This window comes from Puma concolor, chromosome C1 (genome assembly GCF_028749965.1).
Source record: "Puma concolor isolate L17-30 chromosome C1, mPumCon1.1.hap2, whole genome shotgun sequence".
NCBI classification, from domain to species: Eukaryota; Metazoa; Chordata; class Mammalia; order Carnivora; family Felidae; genus Puma; species Puma concolor.
Genome location: NC_141674.1, coordinates 170,509,223 through 170,534,553, shown reverse-complemented (window position 1 = coordinate 170,534,553; position 25,331 = coordinate 170,509,223). Strand labels below are relative to the sequence as shown.

Below are 25,331 nucleotides of genomic sequence, written 5' to 3'. Positions count from 1 at the left end.
TAAATAAATAAACATTAAAAAAAAAAAAAAGTCTGACTTGAGAGAGTTCTTTTCTTCTGTAGGCTGGTGGCAGAAATTCATGTGGATCATAAATTATCCTAATGGTTACGGAAATAAGAAATCTGTAATGTCTCAAAATAGACTTTTATAGCATGGCAAATGCCATGGAATTAAATGTTTCTTCATCTACGATACCATTTGTCAGATAACAGGAGAATCCCCTTGGATGAAAGCTTACCTCTAAGATTCATTAACAGTATTTAAAACAGGTCTTTTGTGCTTTACAGTGATTTTATATTTTTTTCTTCATTACTATTTGGATTTTTATTTATATATTTATTCATTTGTCTCTGCTTTCCAGAGACAACCTTATGCTGTTGGTACTCATTTAGGTATAGAAATTAGAAACCCATTCATTGAAATTGGATGGAGTAGACTTTGATAGCTAGTGTGTTTTGGTAGAAGATGGACATTAATGATGGCAAAAGCTGTGAGCAAGTGGATACTATAAACCGTTTTCTAATTTTAAGTGGTTTAAAGGTTGAAGAATACAGCCAACATCTGATGTGAATTTAAGCTGTGAGTGAAAATTTATAAATTTCTATTACTTTTTTATTTGCACATTGCATAGGGATACCTGTGTAAAGTAGGAGCAACTGGATAACTTAAAACATACGCTACACTGTTTTACATGTTTTAAAACTGATTTGGCAGGCTCTACCAACGTACTGGCACATTCTCTTCATGGAATCCCTCATGTGGTAACTGCAACTTTGCACATTATAATGGGTAAGAATTCTTTCAAAGAAGTTCATGTTGTTTTTTTTTTTTTTTTTTTAATTTTTTTTTTCAACGTTTATTTATTTTTGGGACAGAGAGAGACAGAGCATGAACAGGGGAGGGGCAGAGAGAGAGGGAGACACAGAATCGGAAACAGGCTCCAGGCTCCGAGCCATCAGCCCAGAGCCTGACGCGGGGCTCGAACTCACGGACCGCGAGATCGTGACCTGGCTGAAGTCGGACGCTTAACCGACTGCGCCACCCAGGCGCCCCAAGAAGTTCATGTTTTAAGGAAGCTTTTTATAGGGAAGTTTTTATATTTATTTAAGGCTATTTCTGTCAAACTTATCTAAGGAAGGACAGGTTCTTTGTCTCTCAATGCAGAGACGTGTTTTACTAAAAACCAAAGGTCAATTAGACAAAGCTTCACTATTTGGGCTGCCTCCCTTTTTAGAGTACAGGTCCTGTAAAGAACAGTAAATGAAGTTTATGCAAGGTCACAATTTTATAATCAAGAAAATCCGTGTATACTATTTAAGTATATCAGATATTGTTGTTTGACTATACCAAGACTCTAGGGCTGAGATTATGTTATTAAAAGAAAAACATAAGAAAAGAAGAAAAATTCATTGCACATCCACTAGAGTATTTATCCTCCCAATTGATGAAAAGCCTATAAACTCAGATAAATACAATGCAAAACTAGTGTTAAATCTAAGTTTACTTTGCACACGTACTTCAATTTTACTTTCTTAGCCCTGTTTGATAATTAAAAACAATTTTTTTAATGTTTATTTTTGAGCGAGACAGAGCACGAGCGGGGAAGGGGCAGAGAGAGAGAGACAGACAGAATCAGAAGCAGGCTCCAGGCTCTGAGTTGTCCACACAGAGCCCGACGCAGGGCTTGAATTCACGAACCATGAGATCATGACCTGAGTCAAAGTCGGACACTTAACTGACTGAGCCACCCAGGTGCCCCCCACCACAACCCTGTTTTATATGAAATAACAATATGCTGTGGTATTTACTACTTTGTGTTTCTTCCTTAGTACCTGAAAAAATTACAAATGGCAATTTCAGTAGTTTCAGGGAAAGAGATGAAAAGAAAGGATATTTATTATTGTATGAAGTCACTTGAGATTGTCTATAAGTAAATAAATCGGCTTTTCTATGCTTGCCATTTTGACAACTGGCCCTACTGCACTCCCTGCTTGACGAATATCCAACATAATATTCAAGGACACATACAACCTGTCGATGTCTGCACCTTCAGCACCACTGGCAAATTTCTTCGCTTTGGGTTCTCAGCCATGTTTGGCTTTGGGGGAAGAACTTTGGCTCTGGCAGAAAAACATCGATGGATGTCACCCAACCAACGAAGGGATTTTGCTATAATTAAGGCACTGGCAAAACTTCAGTAAGTCTTTTTTTGCGTAAACCAAATTTTGTATCTCAGAGTCAATGAGTGTCAATAGCAAATTTTATTGTATTTTAGGCCTGAAGACTGTGAAATATCATTTTTACCATTTATCAGCTCTCAGGATTTACAAGAAAGGTAGGTAAAGAGCTCAAAGTAATGTAAACATCTATATCTTTCTTTAAATCATGACATAGTTTGATATGCATACTTTATTAGACTTGTGATCTTTGGTTGTTTTTCTAAAATACTAGCAAAGAATATAGAGTAGTGAGATTCTAGTAGGCCATGTTGTTTGGCTTTTGTCTTCAGAAACAACTATTCACTCCGTCCATCCACGCAATGATTCATTCATTTATCCAGCGGTTGTTTATTGAATGCCTACTGTATGCCAGACACTTTGGATACATCAATAAACAACAACAACAAAAAAAGGTAAAACCCCTAGTTTCTGCCCTCATGAGAATTTCAGTCTAGTATGCAACACAAACTTTACTCAAAGCTACACAAAGGAAATGTTCTGGTTTTTGAAAGAAATGAAAAATCATTGTTATTGATAATACCATCTTTAAATGAACCAACATCATGTAATGCAATAATGGAATTATTTATATGTTTTTACCTACTGTGTCTAATCTAAGATAATATCTGACATACTAGGTTCTTGAAATTTCCCAATTTAATAGATGTCATTCTTTGTGTGATGTAGTTTTCTTTGTTTTGTTTTCTTACTTTTAGGAAGGTGGAAGGATCTCCCAAATCTGGTGAGTCTAAATGTACCTCTTTGAGAACTAAACCAGGCTCTATAGACATGTTGCTCTGGTGAGGGAAAGTAAGTAACCAATCACTTCCATTACCTTTAGTAAGTAATGATCAGTGGCAAACGATCCAGGGTCAGATCCTGAATGTCAGCATTATGGCAATTCCTTGCCTGTGTTCAGTGGCACCTCGAGGCTTGGCACCTAATACCAGGTTAGTAAGCATTTTTATTGAATAACTGACAGTTTTCTATAAACAATTTTTTTTTCTTTTAGAATACCTTGCTAACTTTTGGCTGGCTAGCATATTATCAATGGGTAGTCTCTCTTGGATTGTATAACACTAGAGATTCTAAGGGACTTATTGGAGCAAGCTGACACCAACTGTTAAACTGGAAATATTAGACAACCACTGATTTCTTAATATTACTGAGGCTAGAATATTTCTGGGGTTTTATTAACATGATTTTATTGTGTCACTTTATGCCTACTTTGCTGATGTTCATGTGCTGGTCATTGAAAACATTATATTCCTGGTATTTCCAATGAACATCTCTACTTTCAAATTTTAGAACAGACATAAATATCCTCAGCATGAAAAGCAGGTATGTGGGTATATTTGGTACCTTTATAGTCAAAGGAAGCTGAATTTCAGTTATTTATATTTAGTGTGGATATTGTGAATCTATTGCCCACACTTTCTTGAGACATTTTATATATGATTTTATCTACGAAAATATAAATATTTCATCTCTTGTACATTCTTTTCAAGCAGCTGTCCATTACTGCTCTGAAAATGTTTCTCTCCCACTCCCAAAGAAAGCGTAGGAGAAAGGATCATGAGTGTTATATAATATAGTCAAATCTAGATTTTCTCTGGAAGTGGAATAAAAGAATGACTATGTGCTTTGGCAATTTATAACGTAATTTTAATGATTAGTTTCATCTTCCCTGCAAAATATTTAACCAGAATGATGAACAGCTAGCAAAGGGGACTGATTTAAAATTTTTTTCTTGGCAGTTGATACAAAGGTAACAGGGAAACATCCAAAGTTAGAGGAGAAGAAAAACTGTATAGTTTGATACTAATAATCTAGATGCCAGTGTCCTCATTATCTCCAGTGCTGAAACTTGAAAGGAGTATTTTGAAGCTCATGTGATATAGTGATTGAGCTTAATTGTTCCCTCCTTATACCCTCAGAAATCCTAGACAGCTGTGTGCCTCCCTAATGTGGTTTCCCTCACTAAAAGGGAAAAACAGCTAGCTGACATTGGAATAATGTTCTACGGGACTTGGGACGATACTTATCTAACCCTCCTTCATCTCTGACTGTCATGTTTGCTCAAGGACTTTCATGAGAGGTAGTCTGCTCTTCTGGGGGTCAATTCATGCTTCCTTCAATGCTGCTCCATGCATTTTTCAGCTTGCCTGAATTCCACCACTGATTCTCTCCAGGTTTAATCAGTATTGATGAATTTTTTAGAGGGTGACTAGTTAGAGATTTCCTTTGTGGATTGTAATTAAACACACCATTTTTTACAAAGGCCTTTAAACCAGGTCTTGGCTGACCAGAGGTATCCAGAGATTAATCTTCTGAATGATTCAGGATCATTGCACAGGAGATTCAACTTTCAATTTTATTTTTTTTCCACAGCAAAGTATAATTTAATTCAAAAGGCATCAGTGCAAATTGCTGATAGAAATCAGTATTAAGTGTTCAGAGAATAAATGCATAATATGTTAAAAAAAAAACCATTTAGAACAGTGACAAGTATATAGGGTGTTTTCAATTACTAATAAGTATTGAAAGTAGACATGAAGTGCTTTCATGTTTCTGAGTAAAAATTCAGCAATTTTTAAAAAATAAACACACAAAACATTACTCTGAATGTGTTTTGATACTATTTATTTGCAGGTGGGAAGAGGTGGGATGTTGAGTAAAACGAACATTGGACCCTGGCAATTAAGGGATCTGGTACCAGTGATCATTTTGCTTTCAGATCTGTGTGCCTCTGAACAGTTGACTTAAACTTGGGGTCCTCTCTTCCTTCTATATAAACTGAGTGAATGACTGGATAATCTCCAGGGTCCCTTACAAGTTCTACCCTGAGCTTCCATAAGACTTAAAGAGCTCTTTTTTATGTTGTTGTTATTCTTGGAATAACTTTATATTTGCCTTGAAATCAAGCTAGAAGTCATTTGCACATATTTCTGCAAACTGCCTTCTAAAGCTACGTGCAATTGTGAGTGGCTTTTTTGGCACTAAATCACATCTCTAAATTTGCAGTGTCTTATATTAAACTGAACAGTTATGCAAGATTAAAATGCTCAGTCATTTAACTGAACATGTGTGGTAGCATGCGTCCCTCTCATCCATCCAAGGGCCACTTTATTTTCCTATGTCACTTAGATCTGCCTATAAATAAATATTTAAATCACACTAGGTTTTTAGAAAGAACAATCGTCATACCATTTGTATTTATTCACTATTTTACATCTTCTAAAAACATACATGATTTCACGTTTAGAATCCTTAAGTAAATACATTGCATTTTATTTTATTTTATTTTATTTTATTTTTTTTTAAATTTTTTTTTTCAACGTTTATTTATTTTTGGGATAGAGAGAGACAGAGCATGAACGGGGGAGGGGCAGAGAGAGAGGGAGACACAGAATCGGAAACAGGCTCCAGGCTCTGAGCCATCAGCCCAGAGCCCGACGCGGGGCTCGAACTCACGGACCGCGAGATCGTGACCTGGCTGAAGTCGGACGCTTAACCGACTGCGCCACCCAGGCGCCCCAATACATTGCATTTTAAATGATGTCTTGATACATGAGTAGGATTCCTGATGGTTCATTTTTTTAAAAAGCCCTTAATATAAGAGCTTGCTCAGAAGGGAGTCAGTTGTTTAATCGAATTAATTTGAAGGTCTGTGCTGTTTAAAAATAATACAGCGAGATAAGATTTAAGAAATTAAGGTAAATTTAATGTGATGATGATTAATCTATCTTACCTAAAACTTCTAGTAAACATGATGTTTGTTGGAAGGAATGATACACGGTAATTTTGGTTGCAATCACTTAATAAACTTCTCAGTTTCCCGTATAAAAATTTAATTTCAGATTAAATAATGGAAGCATGGCTCTTATAATTGCACGAAATACTTCTCGGCCAGAATTTATAAAACACCTGAAAAGATATGCCAGTGTTAAGAATCAGGTATGGTACATTATTTTTGCTACTTATATGCAAAGCTATTAATCATGGAGAGATATGCTGCAAGAGTTGACATAAAATCCGGCTTCCTAAGAAGGCGTTTTTTCTGAATAGATTAATCTTTTTTCTTTCCAAATTTGTGTTTCCTCCAAATTTTGAAAAGTATCTACCATATTAATATAGATTTGCCCTTTTTGAGCTAGGAATTGGCAGTTACGTATATTGTGTGTGTGTGCACGCGCACGCACACATGCATGCATGTGTGTACACACACGTGCAAAGAGAAAATAGAAAATGTAGTGTTATATTGAAATGTGAAGTAAATTAAAGCTAAAATTATATACTCAGCTGTTCTTCAGAATGAAAAGTAGTGAAATCTGATATTTTAATCTTGATGTTATGGCAGGAGACTTTCTCTAAAGTTATGACCTTTAGATTTTCCTGCCTTTTATTTACAGATCTGCCTACCTTCGCTCATTGAAATAGATAGGCAGACCTATTTTTAAAACACCATGTTTAGCTAGTCATTATTCTATTCAGAACTATGATGTGTGGTTGTAGAGGGAGAGAAGATTTACTTCTACTTACGGGATTTGTTTTAAAGAGAAGCAATAACTATTATAAGCCACATTCTTTTGGCAGAGATTTTGACCCAGTTTTTAGGTAACTGGTCCCGAAATATGTGATTTCTGAAATTACGAGTCTTGAAGTTTATCGGTTTGCTTGTAAAACCCTACAGTCTCACTCCCTAAAGGCATAAAAGTGTACCTGGATGTAGCTGGAGAGAGTAAACAGGAAGACGAGGAGAGGACACTGAGTCAACCACTAGCAGCTGAATCTTGCTTGCAGAAGTGGCCGTGGTGACTCACATTTTGCCCCTTTATAATTTTAAACTTTCATACGCAGTTCCCCTGAAGTTTCAGTTCTCTACTACCCACTACGTTATTAGATGAGTGTTTACTGAGCAACCAACTGAATGAAATGTTTAGGAAGTTGTATCCTAAAAATTATAGTCCCAACGTAGACAAAGGCAGACGTAAGGTAGGTTGTGAGCTGAAGTAGTAACTTCACGTGTGTGTGTGTTTAGGAAAGGCAGTGATTGTCAAAGGAATGTATGCCTTTTGGGATGTGACTCATATTGTTTGAAATATTATTTTTCTTAATCTAAAGGCCGTACGTTCATTATTTTTCCTAAGTCAGAAAGTAGAAATACTCAAAATTGGATATTCCAAGAGATCATCAGTGTCATTACCTTGGTATAAACTTCTTAATCTTTTTCTATTAAATAAATGTGGGTGCTTAAATGAGTATTAACCTGAAGGTTACTTACCCTGAGAAGCTCTGTATTTATTTTAGGGAGGCACCTACTGCACAAATTATTTATGAAAATAAATTCTTTTGGAATTGCCTAAGGGGCAAATTTCTAAGGTAGTTTCCATAGACATCCTTTTTTCAACATGAAAATAGCTTTCTTCAGATTTTTAAAGTAATAAATACTATAAAAATAAAGGCAATGACAGAGTGAATAGAATTCTATATAGGGAAAGAATTTTTTTTAAAGTGAGATCATGTTATGCAAGATATATTATAACCTGCTTTTCCCACTTACTGGCCATGTCTTGTTTTTGATGGAAAAACTGTGTGTGTGTGTGTGTGTGTGAGTGAGGGAGGGAGCATGGTCATTAGACTTAACTCTGATTGATTTAGCTCTTTACTAAAATGAAGTCCATGCTATTGCTCTGTGATTTTTTGACAAATTCTAAAAATGTTCGATGTAATGGTATATATATGTAAGTAGATGGATTCCCAAGGTCACTGCTTTTAAGCAATGTTAATGTGAGATGTTTAAAAAATACACATATGTACACATGTGTGTGTATATTTGTAGTCTCTTAGTGTCTTTCCTTCATGGTGACATTTTCAAAAATGTAAGTTTCTATAAATCATGGAACATTATAAAGACCACGTACAGATAAGATTATATATAATTCACTAATTCGTAGTAGTTGTGCTATCCAGAAAGGACAACATGGCACTGCAGCCTGAGGAGAGCCACAGTCTAGGTCTCTGAACCATCTTTTCCAGGTTAACTGAATCTACATATATATTAACAGTTCTAGAGCATAATGAAAACCACTGTCTGTGGGGTGACTAGTTTTGCCTTCCCCATCTCTGCGAAAATAGAAAAATACCACCCTTCTTTTCAACTCTGTCCTCTCACTGGCCTCCACCCTTCTTTTCCTCTGTCCTCCATTCCTCCATTCACTTTGACCATTGTTTCTGGTAGGGAGTTTAAGACCCTTAAATGTTAGTCCTTCCTTGAGGACTTGTGTGCTGCCTTGTCATTCTCTTGTGATACCTTGTCCTGAGTGTGTCCTCCCCCTTGTTTGAACCACCGTCTGAGCTTTGCACACTTTGGAGGTTCTGTTTTCTCTGCTGATCGTAGGACCACTGTGCTTTCCTGTGTGCTCAAGTTGTGAAACCCACGCATCTGGAGTCCGGCACGTTCACAGCTGACCTTATTGTCTTTCCCCTAAAGGTGCTCCTTCTATGATTCCCTGCACAGGGCGATGGTGTGAAACTCTACCCATCCTGGAGTTACTCTGGGTTCCTCTCCCTCTCTCAATCCGTACAACCAGCCCACCAATTAGTTCTGTTCGTTCTCCTCTCTGATGTTTCTGAAATTTCTTTCACCTTAATCCCTTCTTACAGCAACCTCCTTCTGATCTTCCTTTTTCTCTGGTCTTGTGTTCCACACTTAATTCTACAGGGACTTTTCTAAAACACTTACCTGTTTCTCTCCTGCTGAATTCTTCAATGCCTTGCTCATTCTTGTCAAGATGACATCTCATTTCCTCAGCATAGAATTCATGGCCCTTGTATTCTGGCCGTTATGTTGCCTCACCTCTGGCCATCCTCGCCAGATTTCCTATGTTTTGGCCATTGTACTCATGTTAGGGCTGCCATGACAGATACGATAGATTTGGGTGCCTTAACAGAAATCTATTTTTTATAATTCTGAGGATAAGAAGTCCAAGATGGTGTTGACAGGTCTGATTTCTCCCAAGGCCTCTCTCCTTGGCTTAGAGATGTCTGCTTTCTGGCTATGTCTTCATGTGGTCTTTCCTGTATGCATGCACATCCCTTAGTGTCTGTATGTCCCAATTTCTTCTTTTAAGGACACCAGTCATAGTGGATTAGGGCCTACCCTAAAAACCTCCTTTTAATCATGCCTTTAAAGACCTTATCTCTAACTGTGGTTACATTCTAAGGTACAAGGGGTTATGATATCAACTTATGACTTTGAGGGAGAGACCCAATTCAGCCCATGATACCATCTATGTCTCTAAAAAAAAAAAAAAAAAAAATCAAACACAGGCATTTATATCTTCTGTAAAAGTAAGTGACAGAACACCACTATTACAATATCACAGTATGCTCAATGTTTTGTAGTTGTGTGATGATTTCCGTATCTCCATACTCAGCAAATGTTTCCTTTCCAAATCTTCCTCCCTTCTCCTCCTTCAGGCTAACTCTTCTGTGTTAAGACTCCTTCACATGGGAAGCTCACCCAACATCCTGGGCCTGTTTGCCTCTTGTTTCTGTCCTTTAACTCTATGCTTACACCATCATGGCACTTGTATGTATCACAATTTTAACTGTTCACTTCTCTTCCTCACATCTTAAACATACCCTCACATGAGGTATTAAGCTCATGGCTCCCTAAAGTCCTATCTACCAATGTGGCTTCGTAGGAAATGAATTTGCTGGGATGCATGGAGCTTCATTTTGCGAAGTATGCACATGAAAACTGAGGATTTAAGATAATAGACTTACGGGTGGTGGCCATCACTTCTTGAAATCTCTTGGCTTACAGTTGTCTGCTGCAGTCTGTTTTGTCACATGGCATTCTTCTCTTTAAAGGACATCAGTCATATTGTATTAGGGCTCAACCAGATGACCTCATCTTAGCTCCATCACATCTGCAAAGACCCTCTTTCCAAATATGGTGACATTTACAGGCACCAAGAGTTAGGACTTCTATGTATCTTTATTGGGAATACAATTTAACCCATAGCAGCCAGTTATCAATGACTCATTTAAAACACATTCTTTTTTACAAATTAACATGGAATGAGGTCCCCATGGCTTTATATCTGAGATGAAAGGAAGTCTAATGCAGGGATTGCCAAGCAGTTTCACGGAGAGCTACTTGGGACACTCTAATTCTATACCTCAATTAGAACAGCCGATGCCACATGTAAACCCAGTATAAACCATTACGTAATCCACTGCATTATACAGTATAAACTGTAAAATCTGCTGGACTTAGGTTTCTACATATGTAAAATAAGGGTGTGGGGGAGGATGTTAGTTTTCTGTCAACTTTTAAAATTCTGTACCTCACTGAGGTTCATATGTGGAAGGGGGAAAAAAACAATAGGAGTAAACCCCATGTCATTTACCTAAAAAGTGAAATAAATGAGTTATTGTACATTGCTACTAAAAAGGTATTTGGCTATATTATTTATGGGAATAAATATTTTTCCACTAAACTTTCCTTAAACAAGAAAAATGGAAATTTGAAGATACTTTGCACCATGTGGAGTGCTCAGAAAGCAAACAACTGTCTTGCAACATGTGTGCATCTTTAAAGTGGGGAATGAGGCAGGAAGAACACCTGCAAAACTCATATCAGATCGACTTTCTCTTTTCTCCTTCATAAGCTTAGACCGAGGTTCTTCCTAATTAAATTCTAAGTGTGAAACTTAAGAGTTTGCTTGACCTCACCCATACAAGTTGACAAGTTAGTGGATTATATAAATCTTCTGTGTCGACAGGTATTAAAAACTCAGTCTTTAATTGGAAATTGTATGGTACTGTATACAAATGCATACACATCTACTATTGGTCATAAAACAGGTTTGCCAGTAGCTAGATCTACCAAAGAAATTGGGGATCCCTGGCATAGACTTTCAATGCTATAACAATGTCGTCATGCATGTTGATATTTACATGCAAGAGAGAACACGGTGAACTTTCTTTTCATTAGCAGTGTAGGGATAAAGCAAGTACCATGATGATTTACATTTGTTTTATTTAGTTCAATTTTCCATTTGTTGAGACTTACACTGTTGAAGAGGTTAAAGTTCGTCCGAGGACTAATAGCGCACCCAATCTAGAGGAGGATGCTGGGAGGCATGCAGCTGCTTCAGAAAACAATTTCCCTTGGAATGTAGATGGTGATTTAGTGGAAGTCGCATCAGAGGTCCATGTTAAGTAAGTGTAATTATTTCCCCGCCTTAAGTGTCCACCAGTATACACAAAACTGAGTGTAATGGAAGTCTCCTTGTTGTGACTTTTTTTTTTTTTTAGATTAGTAAGTTAGGGAAGCATAAAAAGACCGATGTACAATTTTAATAAATAACTTTACACTTATTCAGTTGTTATATACACCCAAAGCATTTTCATATAGACTCAACCACAACTTATGAGTCTCTATTGGCATTGTAAAATTATCATTCTCTCTAAACTATACAGATAATGCAGGATTACAGTTTACATTTGATATTTCCAGTCTTTCCAAAGCATTCAACTTACTTCATGCAGACACAATTGTACATAAGTAACAGGAACAACTGGCACAAACAAGTTTAAGACTATGCAAACTCATTGTTGGTAAGCATTATGCCTCAATGGGTAAAAAGTACACAGGAGCACACCACTAGCTGTGAGCTTTCTATGGGCACAATGCCTGGATTTTACAGTAATCACTGGTGCTGAGTTATCAGGCCCCCCAGTTTTACAAGATTGCAGCTCTTCCAATGTTTAACTATTGGTAGATTTGTATTGGGTATCATGTACCATACTCTATATGTGAACAATGATAGGTTGATGAAATAATCACACCTATCTTTTTTACAGATTACACCCAAGACTTATCAATCTTTATGGAGGAAGCATGGAAGAAATGAATGATTCTGAAGTTAACTGTAATTGTTTATAAAAGGAATGTACAAAATAGAATTTTAATGGGAGGGAATATGGTCATTCTTTAAACATATCCTAATAGGAAACAAAATTCTTATTTTTTAAAGAAATTTGCTATTTTGTTACTAAAAATTAGCTTCTAGAGCTTAAAAAAATTAGGCAATATAACCATTTATGGGTTTTGGAAAGCATTGGAATGGAAACTATTTCATATACTTAAAACATCTAAATTCTTTTACTTTGGAGTTACTGATTTTACAGGATGATTGTTTTAACTTTTCAGGATTTGAGTCCATCAGTCCTGACATGAAATTTCCTGTAGCCTGGTACACGTGGACTAGAGTTTATGTAAGGATGCCCTGATGAGGTACTAATCTAGATTTCAAATCTTTCCAACATCTACATTATTTGCCAAAAAAGGAAAGAAATTGTTATGGTACCAATTTTGTGACTATTCCCTGAAAGTTGAAAACTGTTGATTTTCTTTAAAGTGTTTTAAAATTTGTAAGACAGATGAAGTTTATAGCAAATTTTAAATTACACAAAATATCACAAGGTCTAGGAGATACATTCTTTGTGCTTCTGAAAGTCCTGTTATCCAACAATTATAACACATTGGTTTCAATGTACTCAGTAATACCGAAAATGCTATCATTTCAGAAAAGAGCCAATTTCAATTGCCTCAGGGATCATCCTCCACCACTGATCCCAGAGGTTCTCCTGAAAGACTTACTTTGTTCTTTAGTAATGAAAAAACAGATCTTTTGCTTATATAAAGGGTACTTTTTAAAGCTTAATTACTACCGGTAGACAGTGAGTTCAGGAGGTTTCCTGCTCTCAGCATTCGAGGAGTGAAACCCAGTCACTTTCACAACCTTGTTCTGGGGCCAGCAATTATATACTGAGGGATTGTGAAGAGGTAACTTCTAGAAATTTCAGCTGACAGAGACAGCTGGTGGCAGGGCTTCCTCTAAGGAGATATTTTCCCTAACAGCTAAATTAGAGGGAAGTCTTACTACCTGATCACTTCCAATAACAGATTTTCAAAATTGCCTACAGCTTCCTTATACAGAGGTTATAAAGACAGAATAAATAAATTCAGATGAAATTATAATCTTCAGCTATCAGAATCTAGGTCATATGCATGAATAACTATTACAAAAAATGATTGTATCTGCAAATGAAAAGGCAATATTTCACTCGTCACTAAAACCTCTATGATGGAAATTTTGATGGCACATTTTATTCACTGAAAACAAGCAAAATCGGTAAAGTTAGATTTCTAAATTTTCTCTAGTTCCATGCAGAAGAGAATGCTCTTATAGACCTGATAAAAACACATTTAATACATAGTTTTGAAGAGAAAGAGTAACATCTAAACAAGGAGGTGCATTTGCTTAATTTGATAGTCAATATTTTACTCAGTAATTTTTATATGAAATACTGGCCTCTAATCAGGCTCTTTGTAGAGTTTTGGTTTTAAGAGTCATTAGTGAGGTACAGTTTCCATATTTTACATATATCAGTGTATTAATATTTGAAATATCAGCTAAAGTGCAACATTCACAATGTTTCAGAATATAAATTAGAATTTTTAAGTATTGTTTTCATAAGCAAAACATTTCACTGAAAATGGATTTTAGAAATTTACTCCTGGGTACCCTTAATAAAAATGTGTTCTAAGATGACTAGCGGATTAATACCTCTATAAACATATTCTTTTAAAACATTATGTATATATACAGAAAGAAAAAAAACCCATAGCTGTATAAACAATTATTCTGAAGTTTGCTCATCAGGATCATAATCCTCCTACATAGTCTGAATAAATCAGAGCCCATCATGAAGGTATTACAAATAAAGGTGTTTAAAGATAAAATCCACTTTTAAAACATTAGTGGTCGTCTTGTATCCATTCAAAAATTTAGGAACAGCTCTTGGAAGTATGTTCTCTGAAGATGTTTAGCAGGATTTTTCAAACAAGTCTCAAAGAACTATTAGAAATGAATCATTATCTATCCATGGAATTTATTTTACTGAAGCAAGCACATATGGTAAATAATTTCTTTTAAAGGAATGCTATTTCAAGTCCAAGACTTCTCCAAATGAGTTGTTTACTTCTTCAATGTGATTGAATTCAGATGCAATATCTTCGAGGGATTACTTACCTTGAATAAATTGAATGCTTTAGTGTTTTTCTATCCATTTAAGAGCTGAAAGATTCTCTTTGGATATATTAAATATTCCCTTTGCAGTTATTTTCCTCTCGAAGACGAATCATTGCGTAGATTTTTCATTTGCATGGAGACCCAATATGTCACAAGGTCATGAGTAAAAGAAGTACATAGAAGTCAGTGTTGTAAACAACATCTTAAGTTTCTTTGGTTAACCTGAGTCCGTTGTCCTCTCAATTTGAAAGATGTCTTCAATCATCATCATTGCTTTTGCTGTTAACGTAACTCCAACTGTCTCTTCTGTTTTCTTCTTGTAGGATAGATTTGTACTGTCTTTTAAAGAAACCAACCTGAAAATGGCATTGCATAATCATTAGTGTATTACTACAAACATATTACACTCCTATCAGATACCTGAAAACTCACTGTCCCGTGTAGACAGTAAAATCTAGATGGGAAATAATACTGGGTTTAAAGAGCATTATTTTTGTTACTCCAGGACTGCTCAGTGACCCACATTCTCCAAAATGGACATTAAAAATAATATGCACTGTTTTCCAAATGCTTTTTTTAATTGTTTTAATTTTTATTTTTGAGAGAGAGGGAGACACAGAACCCAAGGCATCTCTGAGCTGTCAGCACATAGCCTGATAGGGGGCTCAAACTCATGAACCGTGAAATCATGACTTGAGCCGAAGTCGGATGCTTAACCCACTGAGCCACCCAGGCACCCCGTCCAAATGCTTTTTTTCTAGAACATCTTTCAAAACTAGTGTTATGGTTGGAATACTGGCTGAAGTCAGGAGAAATGGGAGATCAGTACTATATACTCATTTGGGAATTTAAAAAGTTAACTTGGGAGTCACAAAAGTCACTTTGTGAAAGTCAAGAATGTTGTATTTGGTTTGACATTGGTAATTATTAATGACTTACCTTCCACATAACATACGAAATCAATAAAAGTAAAATAAGGCCAAGTAGCAAGCTACTTGAAATAATTGCTATTGTGAAATGACGTTTGGGTCTTTGATGATGTAGTCCTTCAAGGAAAACCTACATAAATTAATGAAAAGAAAGAGCCACCAGTTTAAAAGTTGCTTCTGTTCCTTGTGAAGCCCCACCCTCACCCCAACCCATGATTCCCATAGTAGTTTGAACAACCCGTCCCCTTCTCTTGCCGGTTCTAATAACCCTAGGAAACACTGGTAACTGTCGAGCTGGATGGCCTCACACCATGGTTCTTCATCTGGTTAATGCTACCAAGTTTGCCTCCTGAACAAGCCATCCGCGTCCTTTCCTGGCACCAGTTGCGGAAAATGCCAAATCTCAGTAATCTATTTCAAGCCCTCCATGATCTAGTCAATCTATTTTCCTGACTAAACACCCCAGCAGGTTTTCCCTATAATTGTAATGTTTCAGGTAAAGTGGTAATCTTACATGTGCAACATTTTCATCCTTGTTTAGTTCAATAACTTTTGGATTAGGCTCTGGAAAAGCCGTTGCTCTTATCTCAAATGTGAGCACTGAAGTCTCATCCTGTTAAATAAAAGAAAGATCACTGTAGCCTGACTCATAGTTTTATTTCATGAAGATGTACTAGTAATTTATCATGATCCTTACCTACGATCTCAGAATTTTACAACTTATCTTCCCCAGTGTATTTCCCCATTTGTGGTTAATTGTAATGCAATGCTTTCTTTGCTTCCAAAGGCACAGCCATGGTATTAATTTTCCTGGCATCATTTTGTTCAAATCCTTTTATTAAACATGACTACTTTGCAGATAACTTGATTTAGGTATTTGTAATAGTTAGCAGTGTATTTTTTTCCTAGTCAGTCTTTTTCCCAAAAGGTGACTTTCTTCACCTGATAAATGGTTCCTCAAACTTATTTTATCTAGGCTTTTCTTTTTTTCTAAAACAGTGTTATCATCTTGCTGTTGTAAAATACCTATAGTTTAATACCATAATGGAAAAATATGATACAAGTAGTTATAGCATGCCAGTATAAAATTGGTAGGTGAACTCTGAGCTTTACTATCTAACAGACGGACTTTATAACCAAGAATCCATGGAGCTCAGGAATCTGGGGATGGGCTCCACAGACTCTGATGACCTTTTACAATTACATGTAAAATTGAGGGTTTTTTCTCATATATGTATTCATTGAGGTAGATGAGAATATGTTGTTTAGGAATTTTACTAAAGAAGCCTATGACCGACCCTCAAAAGTTAAAGAACATTTGTGCGGTAGTTTTAATGTTTTGGAAAGAACACGGAGAATTTTAGGGGTAAAAATAGAGTATTAAAGCAGTGGTTTCCAACAGGAATGCTTCTATCCCCTAGAGGACAGTCAGCAGTTTCTAGACTGTCAGGACTTGGGAAGTGGTGTACCAACATCTAGTTCGTAGAGGCCAGCAATGGGCTAAACATCCTACAATGCACAGCACAGCACCTAACACGAAGGAATTATCTGGTCCAAAATGCTAGTAGTGCCCACTGTTTAGTAACCTGGACCTCAAGAGTAGGAGAGGGCAAACTGCCAAAGTTTAAATAACTTGAATGGTCTCCTAACAATTTTTAGCACAACTGAAATGACAACAGACTTCTTAATTCCCTATCTGGTGCATCTATTCCACCCCACCCCCCCATCCTCTTTACCACTGTGTGGCAATTTCAAATACTCCTCTTGAAACAAAACGAAACCACCGATTTTCTTTGGCTTACTATATGCCATGCACTAAATGCTTTACAAAAAAAGTATCTCATTTAGTCTGTAACACCCCTGCAAGAGATTGTCAGATGAGGAAATGGAAGAACAGAACTCCAGATAAAACTAATTTTATGTCAGTAATCATAAATATGCATACTCATTTCCAGGAAGAAATCCAAGATGTTTATTTGTTATTGTACATTTCTGTTTTATTGTTGATGAATGTTGATGTTTTAGTTGGGTTTTCTGAAAGTTTTGCTTCTTAAATTTTATGCATAATTTCAAGTAGTTTAGAAAAAACCTTAAGGTTAGATAAAATGTTAAGGTAGTCCATTTATGTGACTTGAGGTTCATAAATAGTTGGACATGCTTTCTAAAATAAACCTCTTAATTATTCCATAGACTATTCTACAATCTTGTCTGTTTAATTACAAAAACTGTATCATTTAGACAATCTATTCAGCTAAAGCGATAAATGGAAACACTTTTAGAGTTCCACTCCCAATTTTACTATTCATACCTTTTTAATTACTTCAATGCCTCCTCACATACCATCCTACCTAAATAAGATGACTGGATCTGTAGATTCTGTATAAACTTAGCCACAAAGTTGTCATTGTATTTTAGACTTACCATTTCTGAAAGAGATGGGCGGCCTTCCAACTGCATGTGAACACTGGCTTCTTTTCCACTTTCCATATTCCCAAAATTACATAAAAGACTTAAACAGTATGGATCAGCTTTTATGCAGAACTTGAAAAAAATACCAAAAAGCTACATTAAAACTTTTTTTAAAGACGGCTAAAACATTTTACATGGAATTAAACATCTCCCATTAGTGGAGTTTGTTTTATAAATTATAACAAGAAGTATTTGAACTTGAAGCATGTGGTCATGAACTTAACCTTCGGAGACAGTTACAACAAAGACTCCTAATCAGAGCCTTGCTAAGTCACATGTTCCACATTCCTTGTTAAACTTGGATTATTTGAATGTGAGATGGCTTCCTGGGGGGTTTGTTTTTTTCATAAATTCACTAATATGAAAGGAGTGATAATCTCATGCCACAAAGTCTGCTCAGCTGAGTACTATATCTTGGCCTTCTACAGGGTCTGGAACAATGTCTGGCTGGCATGAAGTAGGCATTGGTTTAGATAAATAATGAAACTGTATAGTATATTTAACCCTGGGTCTATCTCTCCCATCATGTCTATTCCTCCCATGCAAGTGTATTAACTTGTTTCTTTCCTACACTCAGCTGACAGTTCAAACCCAGTGGTTCTTGGTTTTAAGGTTCCACTTCTGTGTGTTGGAAAGCAAAACCTACAACCTAAAAAAATGAAACTTACCAATAGCTTCTTATCAGTCTTTGACAAGAATCTGAAAATGTCTTTCAGGGTCTCCAGTGGACCTTTATCCTGCTCTAATGCACACTTTCTTTGATAACTTTTAAAATGGCAATCTCCAGCAGTAGTCTATAAAGACAGAAAAATGTTACTCCATATTGGAAAAAACGGCAGAAGCTACACGGTCTTGAACGGTCCAATTGGTTACCTTTTCTAAAATATATCAAGTATCTCTGAATTGTGAAAATATCTTTTGGACAGATTTGGGAAAGATTAAGTCTCTATGGCACAAACAAAAACCCAGAGACATTTTAACAAGGTGGGATACAGATGCTAAAGTGATACAGGGCCTAACCTTACAGAAATTAAAGGCAATGTAAAAAATGGACATTTGGACATTACCATGAAATTAAAATTTCTTTTGCTTTAGACACAAAACAGTAACATATCAGCATATCCTACTGTCTAAATCTGGAATTCAAGTAAATTTTAAAATTAGATCTCGAATCTACATAGCAGATTTATTTGTTGGCTGGTTGTCTGGAAGATGGTAAGCTAAAATAACTCTGATGTAATCATCAACATAAGAATATTAATTTTTTTTTAAAAAAGGCTGAAATACTGATTTTCCAACAGCAGCCTCAAGATTTATAGAGAATTTCACCAACAATTACTTCCACAGGGCCATTTCACAAAGAAAATGCACTGAAGATGCTAGAGCAGAGTTCTGTTCTATACTGTATACATCAAATGCAGAAGTTCCTACAGCCTGACAGTTCTATGTAATGTATAACACTCAAAGTATATTCAGTAATTGCATGGCGATTCACAGCTTACAGTGGGACTCAAACACGTTAACAGACATATCCATTTTAGCAATATTACTTAGGTTAAAGGAAGGAACCCATTTTTACCTGGACATCCAAAAGGTTGAACAGCTTATCAGTTTGGGGGGCAAAAGAATTTGGTACCATTATTTCCACACTAACATTTGGAGCCATGCTATGGCCAGTGTTGATAACCTGATAAGGAGGAAAAGTTTTTGTTTTAGCAACTTAAGAATATTTTTCATAAACGTAGGTACAGATATCAATGATTTTTCAGGGGGAGGCATGGGTTTCATGCAACATTTATAGTGCTGGTGGTTTGCAGTTGGCAGTTGCATAGCAAAAGGAGACAGAATATCCATATCCAGAACTTTAAAAATGTTTGCTAATAATTTATTCATTATTCCTAGCCCTCTCCTTGATATTGATTAGGCCGAAACGTCCAGGCTGATAATTATTGCAGAAATAGTCTAAAGAAAAAGACAACAGCATACATTTGTATGGGACATTATGTGTCTAAAAAAACCATGATCGATTGATCCTCACAAGCGCCCCATGAGGTGAGCTGACGTTTTATTATTCTCCAGCTCAGGAAAAGTCTCAGAGATGTGAATGATGTGCCTAAGATGGTTAAAAAGTGACAAGAATTAGGACCAAAACTCAGGTATTCTAATTGTCTTATTTTCACAAAATCACTTTGTTGAGAGGATAATCATCATCACAGTAAGCGAATAAGAATATATTTTAGTTCAGGGTAATGATGCTGATACACTCAGAAAATCACAAGGGGGTAGGTTATTGGGTTTTAATAGTAATGCACATCTAGCCTTTTAAGAATAACGCATAGGGGGGCACCCGGGTGGTTCAGTGGGTTGAGCATCCAACTTCAGCTCAGGTCATGATCTCACGGTTCGTGAGTTCAAGTCCCACATTGGCTCTGGGCTCTGTGCGGACAGCTGAGAGCCTGCTTCAGATTCTATGTCTCCTCTCTCTCTCTGCCCATCCCCTGCTTGCACTCTCTCTCTAATATAAATAAACATTAAAATTAAAAAAAAAAAAAGAATGCATAGGTATGGGGCACCTGAATGGCTCAGTCGGTTAAGCATGTGACTCTTGGTTTCAGCTCAGGTCATGAATTCAAGCCCCATGTCTCTTTCTGCCCCTCCCCCACTTGCTCTTTCTCTCTCTCTCAAAATGAATGAATAAAGAATAATGCATAGGTAGATGGTATTTCTTTATTGATAAATCTTGGGATTGCAGCTCCCTGAAGAAGGAAATTGGGCCAAAATAATTGCCATCTGGGCGTGTAACTACGGAACCAATACAATATCTGATGTTCCACAGAATCTGAATGAAACAGCATCACTCATAGATCTGCAGTAATCTTTAGAATGCACATGACCTAGAAGAACAAATGTGTACCTGGCCTATTAAAACTGCTAGGCCCTGGAGGCACAGGGCACTTGCAAAAGGCAGTTTCAAGCAGTGGGTAACCAGCACTGCCCAGACCTTCAGACGACATCTTCCTCATGCCTGCAAATGATCAGTCTAACCTAAAATATTCTTCACCTTTGTCTAGTAATGTTGAGACCTTTAAGAACATTTTCAAACTTGCACAGCCTCACCAAACCTAGAGATTCAAAGTACCTCCAGTCCCAGTCACTCCACTGTAATTTAACTGGAAAAAAAACTATTAATTATAAATTAATAAATAGACCTTCTAGAGTTTAGCGCAGTTTCTGTTTTAGTTTAACAGAGCACAAACTCCCACTGGGCTCTGACAGGAGCATTTCTTGGGACTTCAAAGTAGAAAGCTATATTTTTCAACACTGATGTACATTAGTATAACATAAAGTTGGGTATACGTAGACTCAGTAGGATTCCAAGGTCATTCTCTAAATCTGAGGCAGGGCCCAGGAATTTGCATTTTGAAAAAGTACCTCAAGTGATTCTGATTCTGATATCCATTTTTGAAAGCACTGCCTTACCAAAAAAAAAAAAAAATGACCTTATGAAATATTAATGTACTTAAATCTAGACTCACTGACATTCTATAGATTGTTCTATGGCTCTAAGAATGTTTGGGCAGTGCTTTTGGTTCAAAAAATGTTTTTGTGGCCATTATCTCCAATTATCACCATCCATGATGCATCAAAACTTTGACAGTAAACATTAAAAAAAGTTTAGCTTTATATTAATATGTTTGGATAATGATACTCTTTTTAAAAAGATTATTTAATAAATGACACATCACTTATAACAGGCCATCTACCTATGGCCTAAAAGGCTGACCAAGCAGATGTTAAATGGAGATGCAGGAGGTAAGAGCTTCCTTTACTGGGTAATGTCAGCGCTTATATAAAAGCTCGAATCAAGAAGAGAGTTCACGGATTCACACCTCAACCTATCCTGATTTCTGTGTGCATCTCGAGTGGATGCAGTTCCTCCCATAACTTTGTGTGTTTCAGCAGTTACCTCCATTCCTGTGTTTGCTCCTTCCCACTGTATTGTAAGGAATTGTGGGCTTCAGTAATAGGATAGAGATAAGGGTTGGGAGGGTGGCAGGGGGAAGCAAGAACCCAGGAGGAAAGTCCATGAGTAACTGTGCTGCTGTCAGACATGGGGGTCCTGGGCTGAGGGACATCACAGCATATGATGTCCTCTGGAGCCATACAGCAGGAACAAGCTCTCAGTTTGTTACAAATATCCCAACAATCAACTTCTCTTACATGAAAAGTGAAGTTCATTTTCTCTGACATGCATGTTTCAGGCTCATTTTCTTCCTTTGGTCCATACACAAATGAAGTTGGGTTTACAAACCTGAAAGAAACAAATTCAAATTTGATTTGTCTTACTTGATGGGGTATTATCAACAGTCTTTCTCTTTGGTCTGGATTATTGCATCTCTCTTAAATATGGCATTTAAGACTATATTCCCAACTATAGATGCCTCCTAAGCACCACTGAATATTTTTGGTTTCTTGGTAAGATAAGAATTTAGTGAAATGTAATGAAAGCAGAAAGCCATGTGCTCTTTCTCACTAATATCATGTTTGTCTTCCCAGCATTGACCATTCCTTCTCTCTTAGTTCTCAAATGATTCACATCAATTTGACAATTAGGAGACAAATTCTTAGCTTTTCCCTACAATTCTATTATCTTCCTATAAATCAATCTATTTTACCTATTCTTGAGTTCTTTTTTTTTTAAGTTTCATTATTTGGGAGGTGGGGAGAGAGAGTGAGTGAGTGAGTGAATGAATGAATGAATGAAACCCAAGCAGGTTCCTCACTATCAGTGCAAAGCCTGACGTGGGGCTCAATCTCACAATTGTGGGATCATGACCTGAGCAGAAATCAAGAGTCAGATGCTAAACTGACTGAGCCACTCAGGCGCCCTGGAGTTGTTTCTATAATCCAATTCCTGCTTGCTATTTGTAATGAAACCCAAGGTAGGAGAACAGTTCAAACGTCAGTAAGTATGGTCACCTTTTTGGTTAAGAATACAAGGTTGTCATTCTTTTGCCTGTGATTAGACATATACATCAGTAGTGGACTTTAAGAAGTATTTTTCTTGGGAATCCCAACTGTAGCAGTTGCCCTCATTTGTCAGCTAATGTGAAGTAATACACATTAAAGACTGGTTACACAGAAATACTGAAATTCTATAGATTTAGGCAGTTTTATACTCAAAGAACATTTCTTGCCCAAAATCATACATAGAGGACACTCCTCATAAGAGGATCAAGAAAAGGAGGTGAGAGATGAGGCTTCAAAACCAGGAATATGCCATCAGCTCTTCTCTGCTCCCCACTGACTCACTAGATTCTCTCCTGAATGGCTTCCTCTTTCTTCTGCTTGTTTTATCTCACAAACTTGATACTCTATATTTTCAGTTGCAGACACCATTTTTATTAAAAAAAATTTTTTTAATGTTTATTTTTCAGAGAGACAGAGCATGAGCAAGGGAGGGGCAGAGAGGGAGACACAGAATCTGAAGCAAACTTCAGGCTCTGAGCTGTCAGCACAGAGCCCGATGTGGGGCTCGAACTCACAAGTCATGTTCATGACCTCAACCGAACTTGGACACTTAACCGACTGAGCTACCCAGTGCCCCATCATTTTTTCTTTATATAATTACATGTCATCTCTATGGGTGATTAAAAATGATTGGCGATGGTTTTATTTACAGCAACAAGAAAAGCTCATCAGTCCGTGTGTTTGGTATCTCCTATCTTGTATTCTTTTAAAAATAATGGTTTTAAAGACTAATAGCCTGAGTCATTTCCAATAAAATCACAAAAGGTTTTCTCAATACCCCTTAAATCTTTCTCCATACATTTCCTTCTTGATCTGAGGAGGGTCCACACAATCAATCACTAACATTGCGGGGAACCAGTGAACGCTGGCTCCGAGGCCACAAGTGAGAAATTCCATAATTTATGGGTATGGAGAGTGGACAGGGAACACCTTGCAGCTGGCTCTCTCATAACTCAATCGTTTTGGCATAGAAGTAGATGTGGGCTCTGGAGAGTGGTGATTTGACTAAGCTTATGCTTCTCTGAACTTCACGCTTGCCATAGCCACTGAGCTTGATTCATTCCAATTGAATGCTGCCCCACACTGGGGCCCCTGGCCTGCACAGCATAAAACTGAAAGGTTGGGCATGACCTGCTAGAGGCTTATGAGACTTTTCCAATAAGAAATCTCCAATTGGGTGCTAATTTGAAGAAGTCTCAGTAATGATTATAGAGTGCATGAAAATAACAAACAGATAAGCAAGGGAATGCAACACTTAAGGTCTGGGCTAAGGGACAGAAACAGCATAGGATCTTTCCTTCAAAAAAAATTAAATATATTTTAGACCAATAGTGTAAGAAGAAACAGAATTTAAAATCTGCTTTCCGGGTTCCTGGGTGGCTCAGTCAGTTAAGCATCTGACTCTTGATTTCAGCTCAGGTCATGATCTCGTGGTTCGTAAGACAGAGCCCTGTGTCTGGCTCTGGACTGACGGCGTTAAGCCTGCTCATTCTCTCTTTCTCAAAAATAAATCAACATCTGAAAAATGAAAAAATAAAATCAGCTCTCAGCTTTATAGGAGGCCTTAGTATTTACTTACCCATGAACAGATAGCATAACTTCATACTTGAGAGGTATTGCTAAAGTCACTTTGTTACGCTTCAGATTGTCCATTTCTCCTTCATTTGCACTACAGAAGCAAACAGAAGACACCCTGTTAGAATCCATCAAGCATAAAAATCATCTTCAGAGAGAACTAATCACATACCATGTATACCTAATATACTTGGAGGCTTTGGGGAGTGGAGAAAAAAGGAGATGCAGTAGTAAGAAATGTTTATGACAGGGTTGGCAAAAATTTACTCCCATTATTTACAGTGTTATTTGCTCCACAGACAGATTTTTTTTTTCCTTAGATCACACAAGCGAAATTTTCTCCGGCAGACAATGGAACACAGCTCCAATGATTCTCCCTAACTCCCCCGCCCTACCGACACCCTGAAGTCAGGGGTCCATTTCCTTTAGCACAATTCTTTTTTTCACAATGAAACGTACCAAGTGGCATGCACTGTGATGTTGAGATCCTCTTCTGCTCTGCTGAGTGAGCTCCCATCCAGGAGAAAGCTAATATCTATCTGTAAAACGCAGAGAGGGACATGCCCATTTTTTTTAAACGTAGAAGTAATATTTTTTATAATCTGAATTTTAATTTCCCTTAATGTTTATGGTCTGTGGAATGCAGATTTGAGACTAAGTTCTGGAAGCACAGATTAGCCCTCTCTTAGGCGGTGAGCTATGGGGACGCTGTTGGGTTTGTGGCAATTTTCAAGCACCAGCGTTTCCACAAGTGACACTCAGAGACAAAGCCGCCTCTAAATGTAAAGACAGGCAGGTCCAGACTGACAAAATTAGAGATGCTTTAACAACTTGAGTGAGGACTCTTGCCAGTAACACCTTTTTGTATAGCAGAGGTAACATGCCTGGCAGATAGGACCACCTGGGGTGGAGAGGGGTGGGGGGAGTGTTGGAGAAGGGTGAGACAGGGTAGCAGAATCCTGATCCACACATTCACATGCCCATCTTGACACAAA

General features: G+C 37.1%; 2 protein-coding genes across 5 annotated transcripts in view; one reads left to right on the top strand and one right to left on the bottom strand.

The window, feature by feature from the left end:
• The window catches only part of CERKL (CERK like autophagy regulator), a 108,363-nt gene extending 93,941 nt beyond the window's left edge, over nt 1-14,422 (top strand). The window contains exons 6-13 of one of the 4 annotated variants that reach the window (XM_025912640.2): nt 715-789; nt 2,020-2,197; nt 2,276-2,335; nt 2,936-2,961; nt 3,061-3,169; nt 6,080-6,176; nt 11,278-11,453; nt 12,099-14,422. In XM_025912640.2, coding sequence (XP_025768425.1) covers nt 715-789; nt 2,020-2,197; nt 2,276-2,335; nt 2,936-2,961; nt 3,061-3,169; nt 6,080-6,176; nt 11,278-11,453; nt 12,099-12,180 — 803 coding nt within the window. In that variant the 3' untranslated portion in view covers nt 12,181-14,422. Of the gene's footprint in view, nt 1-714; nt 790-2,019; nt 2,198-2,275; nt 2,336-2,935; nt 2,962-3,060; nt 3,170-6,079; nt 6,177-9,701; nt 10,961-11,277; nt 11,454-12,098 lie in introns of those variants that run through there. The other 3 variants (XM_086719080.1, XM_086719078.1, XM_086719079.1) reach the window with 3 other exon arrangements.
• Nucleotides 11,252-25,331, bottom strand: part of ITGA4 (integrin subunit alpha 4) — a 92,898-nt gene continuing 78,818 nt past the window's right edge. The window contains exons 20-28 of the mRNA XM_025933182.2: nt 24,796-24,875; nt 24,341-24,430; nt 21,952-22,042; nt 19,310-19,417; nt 18,399-18,524; nt 17,683-17,802; nt 15,776-15,874; nt 15,272-15,391; nt 11,252-14,688 (exon numbers count right to left, since the gene is read on the bottom strand). Of these exons, the coding sequence (XP_025788967.1) occupies nt 14,590-14,688; nt 15,272-15,391; nt 15,776-15,874; nt 17,683-17,802; nt 18,399-18,524; nt 19,310-19,417; nt 21,952-22,042; nt 24,341-24,430; nt 24,796-24,875 (933 nt within the window). The 3' untranslated portion in view covers nt 11,252-14,589. The remainder of the gene's footprint in view (nt 14,689-15,271; nt 15,392-15,775; nt 15,875-17,682; nt 17,803-18,398; nt 18,525-19,309; nt 19,418-21,951; nt 22,043-24,340; nt 24,431-24,795; nt 24,876-25,331) is intronic.